Source organism: Chrysochloris asiatica, unplaced genomic scaffold (assembly GCF_000296735.1).
Source record: "Chrysochloris asiatica unplaced genomic scaffold, ChrAsi1.0 scaffold00106, whole genome shotgun sequence".
Lineage (NCBI taxonomy): Eukaryota > Metazoa > Chordata > Mammalia > Afrosoricida > Chrysochloridae > Chrysochloris > Chrysochloris asiatica.
The window spans coordinates 4,322,988-4,335,815 of record NW_006408624.1 but is presented as its reverse complement, the minus strand read 5'-3'; the positions used below and the strand labels follow the sequence as shown (position 1 = coordinate 4,335,815).

At 45.8% G+C, this 12,828-nt stretch overlaps 1 protein-coding gene across 1 annotated transcript in view; it reads left to right on the top strand.

Moving 5' to 3' along the window:
* The window catches only part of LOC102818903 (glutamate receptor ionotropic, kainate 3-like), a 315,716-nt gene that overhangs the window by 190,592 nt on the left and 112,296 nt on the right, over window positions 1-12,828 (top strand). The window contains exons 2-3 of the mRNA XM_006867616.1: window positions 268-444; window positions 7,867-8,124. Of these exons, the coding sequence (XP_006867678.1) occupies window positions 268-444; window positions 7,867-8,124 (435 nt within the window). The remainder of the gene's footprint in view (window positions 1-267; window positions 445-7,866; window positions 8,125-12,828) is intronic.

Sequence of the window (12,828 nt, the reverse complement as noted above, 5' to 3'; positions counted from 1 at the left end):
GCAATATTAATAAGTTGGTAATTCTCTTGGGGTTGTGGGGGAGACCTTCCTTCTTTGTCAAGCTCTGTTATCAGGAATTTGATAGTCGAGTGAAAGGAAGCAGGCAGATTTCCATTTTTGCTATGCTCCAGCACAATTTCTAGGTATGAAAATGATCAAGGATATTATTGAGGGGTGGGAAATCTTGCTCATAAAAATTTCATAGCTAAGCATCTTTTTGGAGTCTCCCTTCCCCATCCCACACACAGTTTTACTCATCTCTCGCAGGAGGAATCTTTGAGTATGCGGATGGCCCCAACGCCCAGGTCATGAACTCAGAGGAGCATGCTTTTCGATTTTCTGCCAACATCATCAACAGGAACAGGACTCTGCTGCCCAACACAACCTTGACCTATGACATCCAGAGGATCCACTTCCATGACAGCTTTGAAGCCACCAAGAAGGGTGAGTGTGCAGTTTCAGCTCAGTTCTCTTCCCTACCTGTGGAGCTGAGTAGTGGTTTGCTGTCCAAGGTCCTGGAAACTGGTCCAGAGCTGTGGGTTGGTTTGGGCTTTGGAGCCTTTTCTTCCTGGTCTGAGGGCCTTCTTTGGTCCTAGTTCTGCTCGGGCTGTGTCATTCCCCTGAAGTGATTGGCTGTCCATCAAGAATTTGGGAGGGTGGTGGAGGTGGAAATGTGGTAGACTTGCAGTTGAACTGGGGGGAAGGGGAGGGACAGCAAGGAGGCAGCCCTGGTCTCCAACACCTCCAAAGCAGCATTTTCAAACTAGATTTTCTTTCATTGAATTCCTACCCAGAATACCAATATTTAAATTTTCAGATAATGTATACATTCAGAAACCTAATATTTACTTATCATTAAAAAGAAAAAATAAAATCTTAGTAAAAAAACACCAAAGCTTCTTTCATGGCTGCAACAAAGTTGACCTCTGAGACTATGGATAACACTTAAAGTCTGACATTGGCCTCAGCATTCAATACATTTCTGTATTTTGTTTTGACTGCATAATAAAAAGAAAATCGGAATTCATAAAACAAATTATAGTTCATCCAACTAAACCTTTTTTTTTGCCCAATATAAGCATCATTGGAATTTTAAAAAGAAAAAGAAAATATTATTGGTCTACATCCTTCACAATTAGTGGAACATTTAAAATAAACTTGACTGACTGTACAGGAATGACTAGCTAGCTCTTTTCCAAGGTCCTCACACACATACACACACACAAGGTAATTGGTTAATACCTGAATGAACAGGCTTTAAAAATGTGCAGTTCATATATAAGCCAATTGCCATTGAGTTAAATTCTGACCTATAACTATCCATATGTATCAGAGTACAACTTATCTTGATAGGGTTTTTAGTGCCTAATTTTTCAGTAGATTGCCAGGACTTTTGTCTGCTGTATCTCTGAGTGGACTCAACCCTCTAATCTTCTGATTATCAGTCAAGAGTGTTAACCATTTGTGTGCCAGGAAACCTAGTTCATATACACATACATACATACCCCCATTTTTAAAAATCCAAACTTAGCTTGAGGGTATAGATAACTCTGGAAATAGCCCCCCTTAAAACCCTGGAGTTCCACAGAACTTAATTAAAAACTGCAGACCTAAGGAAACCATTCCTGTAATATTCTATCACCGCCCCCTTGCTTTTCTCTTTCAAAGCCATTATTGCTATTTGTAATTAAATCATTGTATGTGTTCCACGCCCTTCCCTTTCTCCCCAATACCACTGAAAGGAAGGCTCTCATTGTTTATTGATAAACTCCTAGCACCTAGAGGACTGCTGTGTAATGTGCATCCCTGAAATGGTTGTGGCATGGATCATTGAATAAGCATGTGAGAATGGCCATGGGAACTCTGACCTAGGGGGCAGTGCTGTTCATGCATCTTGGGAAGACAAGGGCCCTAGGTCATTCTTAAGGGCTCCAGTATCTAGACAAGAACACCTTTCTCCCAAGCCGGGCTTCTGATCTCCTGGGCTTCCATGTTCAGACCTGCCAAGGTGTAGTGCATCTGGTTCTGTTTTCAGAAGCCCCATTGTGGGTAAGCATCTCAGAATAGAAAGGCCATCTAATGTGGTGGTTAAGAGCATGGGTTCAGCGCCAAATAACCTGGATTTATTCCTTAGAAATATTAGTTGTGTGACCTTGGGCAAAATCCCATGTGCCTCAGTTTCCTCATCTACAAAATGGGCACAGCTTAGAGTTATGAGGATCAAATGAACTCTGTCTATAAAGTGCTTTGAACAGTGTATGGCATGTGGTAAGTACCACAGAGAAACTTACTCTTGTTACAACTAGTGGCATTGTCCTCCATGTGCTCAGCCAGCAGTCCAGAGCCTCCATCCTGCCATCCTTTCCCAAGTTATAAGTAGGAAACACATGAGTGGTCTGGCACAAGGGTCTCCCGTGTCCTTCCTGGAGGAGTAGAGGTTTGAACTGAGTGTTGAAGGGTGGTGAGAAAGAGCAAAGAAAGTAGAGTGAAAAGTAAAAGATGTTGATATATATGTATGTACAATTACATGTTAATTGCCCACCTCATCTACTAGACTGCATGGGTCCAGCACACAGTGGGCACAAAATGACGATTGGTGGTTTGGTTAGATGGATGAATGAAGTCCTAATGAGTCAAACCCTCCAACCAAGAATTACTCCTCCTGATCCCCGTGAAAGACAAAGCCTTGCCTTGCAGGAGGCCATGCCCAGTGGGGTAGAAGCTTGGTCATACTACCAATATCTAGAACACATGGAAGATGGGAAGAAAACACATGAGTGGCCTGGCACAAGGGTCTCCGTTGCTTCCTGGAGGTGGAGAGGTTTGAACTGAATGTTGAAGGATGGTGGGAAAGAGCAAAAACAGTAGAGTGAAAAGTAGAAGTTATTTGGGGGAAGTTGTTCTAAGAGGTTCATGGGATGATACGTGTGGTGTTCTGGGAGAAAGAGGAGTTGGGATGGGGTGTGAAAAATAACAAGGTTCATTATCCTCATCATTCCCAGAGACAGGGAGGTACAACATGCATGACACAGGGTCACACAGGGGGATACACTCAGGGACAAGCCAACAAGTTGGAATTGTGGGAGATTACTTATGAGTGGCAAGTAGGGAAGGGCTAGATAGATTTCATGGACTTCCTGAGGCCTGGGCATTTTGGATAATTCGGCAGGCTCTGGGGACATAGGGTCTGTCCTGGTCATTGGGCACCGGACTTTAGGGCAATTAGGGGATGTGGGTAGTGTCCCAGGAGTGTGAGAACATGATAAAGGGGAGGGGTTGGAGAATGGACTTAATCCCTTGTGTCGAGACAGCATTTTAAGGAAGTTACATTGTAGAGGTCAAGTACATACTGTGTGCCAGGCACTGTGCTAAGTGCTGGGGATCCTAAGGTACTTGAGGCAGGTGTGTAACTTCCATCAGTATGACTGAAACAGTAGGTGAAAGACTGGGAGTTGCAGGAGATGGTGCAAGAAAGGAAGGTTTGAGAGTTGCCTTGGCCACGGATTATTTAGTTCAACCTCTTGGAAAAATTGTTTGGCAGTATCTACTGCTGGGAACTCTGGTGTGGTTCTGTAGGATAAGCACTGGACTACTAACCATAAGGTCAGCTGTTCAAACCCACCAGCCACACCCCAGAAACTCTATACATTGTTGCTATAAGTCAGAATCAACTCAACGTCACTTAACAACAACAACAACTAAACTACACATGTGCCTATGAGAATGTTCTGTTCGTAGACATTTTATTGATAATAGCCAGAAGTTGGAGATGCATTAGGGGCCCATCAATAGAAGAATAGATAGATTAGCATATACTTACATAATGGGATTCTAAAGTTCTGCTTGATACACATGAGTGAATCCCATCGACATAGTGACTTGGCAGGGGGCGGGGGGAAGTAGTGTGCAGTGGCTATTGAGTGCAAGGGGGCATGAGAGAACCTTCTTAGATTTTAGAAACATATATCTTGATCCAGGTAGTGATTGTATGAGTAATGTTACGTGTAAAACTTCATAAAAGTTATGTGCCTAATAAGATTAGTGTATTTCATTGTGTTGTGTTACATTGTCAGTGCTGTTAGCTGTCATTGAGTAGACACTGACTTAGGGTGACCTTATGTACAATGGAAGAAAGCCTTGCCTGGTCCTGTCTCATCCTCACAATCACCAGCACGTTGAGTCCACTGTTGGGATTATTGTGCCCACCCATCTCATGCCAGCTGTCCGATGTACTTCTCAGACCTTTCCTTCACTGAGCCTCTTGTGATTGATCTCCTGAATGAAGCAAGCGAGTTGGACAGAGTTCTACCATGGTCCATAATGATTTCACTGTCACATTTTCAGAAGTCGATTGCTGGGTTTTTTTTCTAATCTGTCTAACTCTGGAAGCTCAACTAAAACCTGTCCACCATGGGTGGCCTTTCTGGTATTTGAAATACTGGTGGCTTAGCTTCCACAGCAACATGTAAGTCACCACAGTATGACAGACTGGCAGATGCATGGTAGATTGTGTTATACCTCAATAAAATCAGTAAATAAATGATGTAACGTCCCCTCTGCCATCACTCTCCCCAAAGTGTGTGCTCTGAGACAGGACCCCGCTGCACTTGGAAGTATCACTCTGTGACCCAAGAGGCATTTCTGCTATTGGATCACACTCCCCACTGGGCATCGATGAATCTCACCATCCCTTGGAGTGTGTTATGTTAGTTACCATGATCTTAAAAAGAAATTTAATTTTGATTTTGTGTTTTCTTAACTGCATTCCTTGGGGGAATCTTTAAGACTCTTCCAGGTGAATTGACTTGGGCCTGATTCTAATGAATCTCATGATGTTCTTGTTTCCCTAGACAGAGGTTCCCATCACAGTCCCCTCCCCACCAGCTGTCTCCAACCACCTCTGGCCGTGTGGGTGAAGGAAGTACAGTACCTCCTGGCTGACACCTCCTGACTGCCAGCTCTGGTTGAATTAATCTTTCCCACCACATAAGGCCCAGGAGGCCTTTCCCCATTAGAGCGAACTTTCATTTATTGTCTTTATTTTTAAATGTTTTGTGGAAATTAAAATATGAATGACTGCCAGGCGAGGCCTGAGCCAGCAGCTCAGAGAGCATCTGTGTTTGCTTCCAAGCCTGACCGGAGCGGGTCTGGAATCGACCCAGTACTCCCCAGGCTCCTCTGCCTTCACTTATTCTCTGGGCTGCTCAATTCCTTTTAAGACACAAATTGATTGAGATAATTTTTGCTATAACTACAATTGCCATGGCAAGTTGGGCGGGAGGAGGGGAGACTTCATTCAGGCTGTGGACTCCAGCAATGACTGTGAACCATTGAGTTACTGTAAAATGACCAGAAAATGGATTCAAAATTGAAGCCACAAAATAATGTAATCACTGCAGTGCATGCTCAAGGCTGCCAGAACAAGGGTTGGCTGCTGCCCAGGAAACATCTGGAAATAAAGCTGCTGCTGCTGCTCTACTACTATAACCCCTACTCTGCTCTTTCTGGGGCAGCAGTGATTTTCTAGTCTGGAAGATCCTCAGAGTGGAAGGGACCTGGAGGGGACAGGAAAAGGGATATGGACACAGGCCAAGGAGAACTAGCAGAAGGACAGGGTTGATGGCTCCTGTCACCCAATGGCAAGATCTGTTCACAGCGTCTGTGACAGAATGAAGCCCATCAACATTATAATGTCACTGTCAACAGATCAACACCAATATCATTGCCACATAGCTGTCAACTCCTAGTCCCATCATTACCACCAGCACTGTTTCTGCTATCATCATTAACATTACCATCATGACATCAACATCTTCACCATCACCAACCTCATCAACACATACACCATTAATACCATCCTGCCATGACTGTCATTACCATCAACATTGGTAGCCTCTCCAGTGCTAACAGCATCCACACTGCCATCACCATACCTACTGCCGTCATTATCATCCTTATCAAAAGTGTCAAAGCGTCAACATCAACATAGTTTCATCAACATCACAATCATCAGCACCATACTACCATTCTCGTCACACCGTCAACATTATCATCAAGTTCGCTTTCATCAACACCATCACCATTATCATGAACAGTATCACAGTAGGACCTTCACCATCACAACTGTTATTACAATCACATTTTCTGTTATCCTCAGTTGGTGTCAAAATAATTGTCACTTCCTTTAAGATCATTCTTACAAATCTTCTGCATCATCACAATTTGTGTTTGGGCCATTCTTCCCTGATCTTAGTCAAATAGGATACCCAGATCTTGGACCCGGACAGGGGGACAAGATCTAAAAGATTGAGCTGGGTGAGGGTGGAGTGTCAGGACAGCATTTCCTGCTTGCTTCAAGGCATAGTTGAAAAGAGTAAATCCAAGAGGCAGATTCGTGGAGGTGGTAGTGGGAGAGAATAGGATATGTTAGTAATTCCACCAATAAGATAGACCAGTAATTCATCATTCTGAAAGATCTGAGGGAAAAAAAGAGGAGAGACACAAAGTGGAATATGTAGAAGGTCATAACAGTTGGGTTGCAGCACCCTAGAAGATTTTATAGGGTGCCCATGTCCTCACGCTTGGACAGCTTGCATGGCTATCATCCCTTACACACTGTCACCATCCCCTCCATGCTGGTGTTCTGCTTCCATGGGTACAGAGTGACTCACACATGGTTCCAACTTTCTTAAGGTGAGCATAGTGGTAGGGGCAGACACTCAAAACGTCCGTTCAGCCAAAGAAGAGCATGAATGGGCAGTCAAAGTGTAGTCCACTGTGAGGCCCTTGGCTTTTACACTGAGTGAGATGGAGCCCTGGAAGGATTTTGAGCAAAGGAGTGGAATAATCTGCTGACTGATGAGGACAGAATAGGCAGCGAGGGGAAAGAGGTGGAGATAACCAAGGAAGCAGAAAAACAGTGCAATCATCCAGATGAAAGATGAAGGGGTCTCGAACCAGGGTGATAGTTGGAGTGGGAGCGAGCACTCGTCGTCTTCTGCCATTTTGAAGGTAAAGCCACAGGAATTGCTTGTGAATTGGAATGTGAGAGGTGAGGGAATGAGAGGAGCTGAGAAAACAGCCAGAGTTTCTGGCATGAGGCACTGGGGCAATGGAATTGCTGCTTTTGGAGATGGGGGAGGCTGGGAAGAGAAGAAGGGTTATGTTTTGGACACGTTAGATCTGAGAAGCATTTTAGACATCCAGGTGATGAAGATGTGTGAAAAATGAGTGATACAAGGTGGATTTTCAGAAGCAGGTCAGAGCTGAAGATTTAAGAGGCATCAGCAAGTAGATTCCTCTGTGTGTCTCCAGTTCTCACCCAGAATGGCTGTGGCACAGAGCTGGTGGAGCTCTTCATGACAATGATGAACGTCTTTGTGATGTTTGTCATGATGAACATCACAAAGACCAACCATTTCTTAGACCAAGAACTGTGCTGGGAATCTACAACCCTACAAGGTCAAGGTAGGGACTATGATTGATGGGTGCCCTTCTTTCTGTATGCTGCCTGGACCTGCACCATCTTTATGATCACGATCTTATCTGAGTCCATTGTTGCAGCCATTGGGCGGTGCCTTCCATCTCCCAGCACTGTATTGGAAAGTTGTCTGTTGTGGTCCATATGGTTTTCATTGGCTAATTCTCAAGATTAGGAAGAAGAGCAAGTGAGACTCCTAGAATCCCCACTTCTCAGATGAGGAGACAGAGTCAGAGAGGTTGCCATTTCATCGGTTTCCAGCTGCTGTTTCCCCCATCTATTGGAAATGTCTCTACGAGACGAACAAAACCTCTGTCATGCCCAGTCTCCCAGCCACCTGATCGGTCCCAGCACTGACTACTGTACTACCCTCTCCTCTGTTGCAGCTTGTGACCAGCTGGCCCTGGGTGTGGTGGCGATCTTCGGGCCATCACTGGGTTCCTGCACCAATGCTGTCCAGTCCATCTGCAATGCCCTCGAGGTGCCCCACATCCAGCTGCGTTGGAAACACCACCCACTGGACAACAAGGATACTTTCTATGTGAACCTCTACCCCGACTACGCCTCCCTCAGCCACGCCATCCTTGATCTGGTCCAGTATCTCAAGTGGCGGTCAGCTACCGTGGTCTATGACGACAGTACAGGTGGGTGGCCTGGCCTGGCCCGGGTGGGAGCAGGAGACAAGGAGCCGGAGCCCCAGGATCTGACCCTTGTCAACTTGCCCAGCATAGCTGTGACCTGAGGGAAAAGCTGTGACCCTCCACCCCTTTATCCAGTTACACCACCTCACACACCTGTGCTCACGCTCATACCCATGCATACCAGCCCACACAACTCACTGAACCCCCAGCCCAACTCACACCCACCTCCAACCTTCTTCCACATTCATAGCTTCACCTGCAGCAACATGTATACTCAAAGCTGCTCTCAGCACCCACCTCAGCCTTGGTGCAGTGACCTGCACCCACATGCTCACTCTGCCCACCTCTGACACACACACATTCCCATCCCGCTCTCACACTTGTATCTCCCAAGCATAGCTTACAAGACACCCCTGGGTCTGTGTGGACACGCTGGGGCCAACCCAACAACCGCTACTGCTGGGTGGCTGTTCAGCCTCTGTATGCCTCAGTTTCCACATCTATAAAAAGGTGATAATAATTGTGCCTGGCTCATAGTGTGGCCTGGGGAGTCAATGACATAATTCTGGAAGCACCTGAGAAACAGTGAGTACTCACTAAAGATTGTTCTTGTTGTCATTAAATGCTGTCAAGTCAGTTCCGACTCATAGTGACCCTGGATAGAGTTTCCAAGGAGTGATTGGTGGGTTTGAACCACCAACCTTGCCATCAGCAGCCCAGTGTTGTTGGTAGTGTTAAGTGCCATTGATTTGGTTCCTACTCATAATATATGCGGTTTCCGAGGAGTGGCTGATGGATTTAAACCACCAACCTTGTGGTTAGCAGTCCAGTGCTTATCCTATAGTGTCACTAAAGGTTGTTGTTGGTGGTGGTTACGTGCCGTGGCGTTGGTTCCAACTCGTAGCAATCCTGTACAGGGTCTTTCTGAGGCTGTAAATCTTTATGGGAGCAGAAAGCCTCATCTTTCTCCCATGCAACAGCTGGTAGTTTTGAACTGCTGACCTTGAGGTTCACAACCCGATTCATAACCACTACACTATCAGAGTTAGCTCTTCTTATTGTCATCCTCACACCTGCACTACAACAGCCCCATCTACTCATCTCTCCCTGCCCTCACACACTAAGATACCTGTACACACCCATCTGTTCTCACATACAGCCATTTATTACCCCTACCCTGTCCACTAGACCACCAACCTCAGCCAAGGCCCGGCCTGGACTTCCTGTCTCATCCTCCCAGAACAGAGGGAAGAAGTGGACACTGGGGTCTGAGGCTTTGAGCTTCCAGGTAGAGGCACCTGGTTAAAGGCACCTGTCCACACACTCTGCTTAGCTGGAGTTAACACCACCATTCTCCTACTAAGTATGTTTTGGGTTGGACCTGCGTGGCCCAGTCCTGCCCAAACTTCCAAGTGCAACCTGGGCCCCCTGCTCCAGAAAACTCTTGCTGACAAAGGGTTGCCACCTGTATCTCAGTTCCAAAGAGTCCTTTGTGGGGGCTCAAAGCATAAACTTAGCATATGTGGTCAAACAGATATCTGAGCCTATCCTTTGCTGGAAGTAGGATGGCATGTAGCTGGGTAAAATCTAGTGCCTGGTCTTAGCAGACTCTGTGTCCATGAAGAAGACAGACAGGGCCCCCCTTGGCTCTCCCTATGAAGCTGTGTGGAATACATGATGAGGGGAGCTACTGAGCTGTAGTAGGGGCAGTTAGGGCCTAGGCAAGCAAGGGGCATGGAAGGGGAGAGATGAGGGAGTACTGACCAGTGTCTGCTTTATCCTTAGCTCTGGGAGCAGACACAGCCCTGAACAGTGCTCTGGTGTTAGGAGGAGTGCTTCCAGATTCATTCACGACATTAAGATTGCCATTGACCCATCGGGATTCAAGTGCTGCAGGTGTCAACTCATTTAATTTTATGGAGTAATGAGTTGGCATTGAGGAAATTGAGGATACGCTCGTACACTGTTGCCCAGCTAACACGCAGCAGAGACAACACTCACATTCCAGGCCTGTCTGAGTCCAAAGCCTGCACTTGTACCCAGCATGAGCTGTTTTCTCTTTACTTTCTTTTCAAAGACCCACGTCTCAAGATGTTTCTTAGCCCAGCCGTTTAAGAGAGAGTGACCTTGGCCAGTCACTTAACCCATCTGGCCTCACTCTTCCCATGTATCAACTCAAGAGCAACAGTATCCAGCTCAAAAGAGCCCTCCAGCATTTGGCTGCCTCCGATTCAGTGTCAGCTCTTGATTACCTGAGGGTGGGAATCGCAGGCAGAGAATCCCTCAGAAAAGAAAACCAGAAAATTGTTCTACTTAATTCGGGATTCTCCAAGCATCAGACAGAAGACCCTTGAAAACAATGCCCCATCCCTACTACTTAGTGTCCCTAGCATAAGGTCCCTGGCAGTGAGGGGTACCGTACCCCTGCCCAGCTCCAAGTCCTCTCATGTTTCTGAAACACTGTGGGTAGATCTGTGTTAACACTTCACTATGAATGACTATCTGTCTATGTGCCATCTCTTCTTCCAGGCTTTGAGCTTTCTGAGCTTCCAGGAGTTAGCATAAGATATGGTACAATTTAGATGTCTTTAAAGGAGCTCTGGTAGCGTAGTGGCTACGAATCGGACTGCGAACCTTAAGGTCAGCAGTTCGAAACTATCAGCCGCTCCGCGGGAGAAAGATGAGGCTTTCTACTCCCGTAAAGATTTACACCCTCGGAAACCCTGTACAGGGTCGCTATGGGTCGGAACTGACTCGACGGCACTTAACAACAACAACAACAAAGGTTTTTTGAACTTAATGGAATTGAATCGAACCAAAAATCGAGTTGAATCAAGCTTTAATTAAGTATTGGGGGAAACAGTGTGTTGGATACTGGTGAGGGTATTGTCGTTGTTAAGTACTGTTGAGTTGGTTCCGACTCATGGTGACCTTGTATAGGGTTTCCAATGAGCAGCTGGCAAGTTGTGAACTGCTGACTTTATGGTTCAAACCCACTTTGAGGTCGAGTGCATATCCACCCGGACTCTACTGGACAGGATGAAGAAATGAAAATGTTGTTATCCCACTTTCTTCATAAAAATTCTTCATATCTTAAGGGAGTGGGTGCCCACCCTGAGTACATCAAAGAAAGGAATCAAATGACATTCAGTGAGAGGTGAGGGCACTTGGGAGAGAAAGCTATGGCTTCGATGAAAGTGAATCAGGGCTGGCTTCCTAGAGAAGGAGCTGTGTGTGAGCTGGGCCTTCAGGATACCCCAGGAAAGGAGTCATGAGAACAATGCAGGTGGAGGAGCAGCATGAGATGAGGCTATGCAGGGCAGGTTAATCAAGAGGACAGCCTTGTTGGGGGAGAGGAATCTGGTTGGAGAGATAAGAAAAAGTAAAAAATCAGGTATGGTTAGGTTGTATAGAGTCTCTGATGTTCAGCTAAAGTGTTCAGACTTTATCTTGTAAGTAGCTGGGAGTCATTGAGTGTGGTTGAGCAGAGGAGTGAAATCATGAAAGCAGAGCTTCAAGAAGGCGGCTCTGAAGTGTACAAGTAGGATTGGAGGCAGAGCCTGGAGCAAAGATGACTGAGGAAATGGTGGCTGTCTTGGTTCAGGCAGGAGCAAACGACACCTTAGGTTTGTGAGGTTTCTTAGAAGAGAGCTTCGGGTCAGAATGAAAGGAAGAAACGGATTTGAGCAGGGTGAAGTTGAAAATATGGGCACAAAGCAGTCAGGACAGACACCGCATGAACCACTTGTTTAGTAGTCTTGGGACTTCCTGGTTGGACTAGAAAAGGGGCTTTGCCCAGCAAAAGATGCGTAGCATGGTGCTGATGCTATACAGTGGGGAGGGAAGGCTGGTTAGAGCCACGCTGGGCTCTGGAGCCTGTGGACCAGATGATATAGGGGAGTCAGTGGGGGATCTGGTTTAGTCACAAAGACGCTTGTTACTAGAGCATCTGGTTTGGTTTCAGTTGAACAATAATACTTGTATTACCTTGATAATGAATCAAGAAGCATGTTCCCAGAATCAGGATATTTCAAAGGACAGAACAAGTTGTAGGTCATCAAAACCCATGGGTGGGAAAACATTACTTTGCTTTGACAGTTGGCTTCAGGAATTGTGTCCAGCAGAGGTTTTGACTGCTGGTGACAGTCATTCCAACTCAGACTGGCTCAAGCAATAGCTTAAGTCATTTTCTCACTGACAAAAAGTCTAGAGATGAGCCTTTCGAGATTGGTTTAGCAGCACTGCAACGTCAAGGTGCTCGGTCAGAATAACTGCAGTTCTGTTTTCCTCTCCTCATGGTCACAATAGGGTTGCTGTAGCTCCAGTCATCTTTTCTTGATCACATCCTAGGCAATTAGGAAGAAAGTGGAAACCAGAGACTTTTTAAAATGTGACTCATGCCTCTTATTAAGAAGGAAAGTCTGTCTCAGACTCTTCTAATAAACCACCACATATATATGTGAAATATATATATGTATGTTGTTGTTGTTGTTGTTGTTGTTGTTGATGTCAAGGCTGACCCATAGCAACCTTGTATAGGCTTTCCAGGGAATGGCTGGGAAGCTTGAACTGTTGACCTTGCAGTTCAAACTGACTCTGTAGTCTAGCGCATTAACCCACAGTGCCCCACCAGGACTCTCTCTCTCTTTATGCATGTGTGTGTGTATATATATATATATATATACAAGGAGCTCTGGTAGCGTAGTG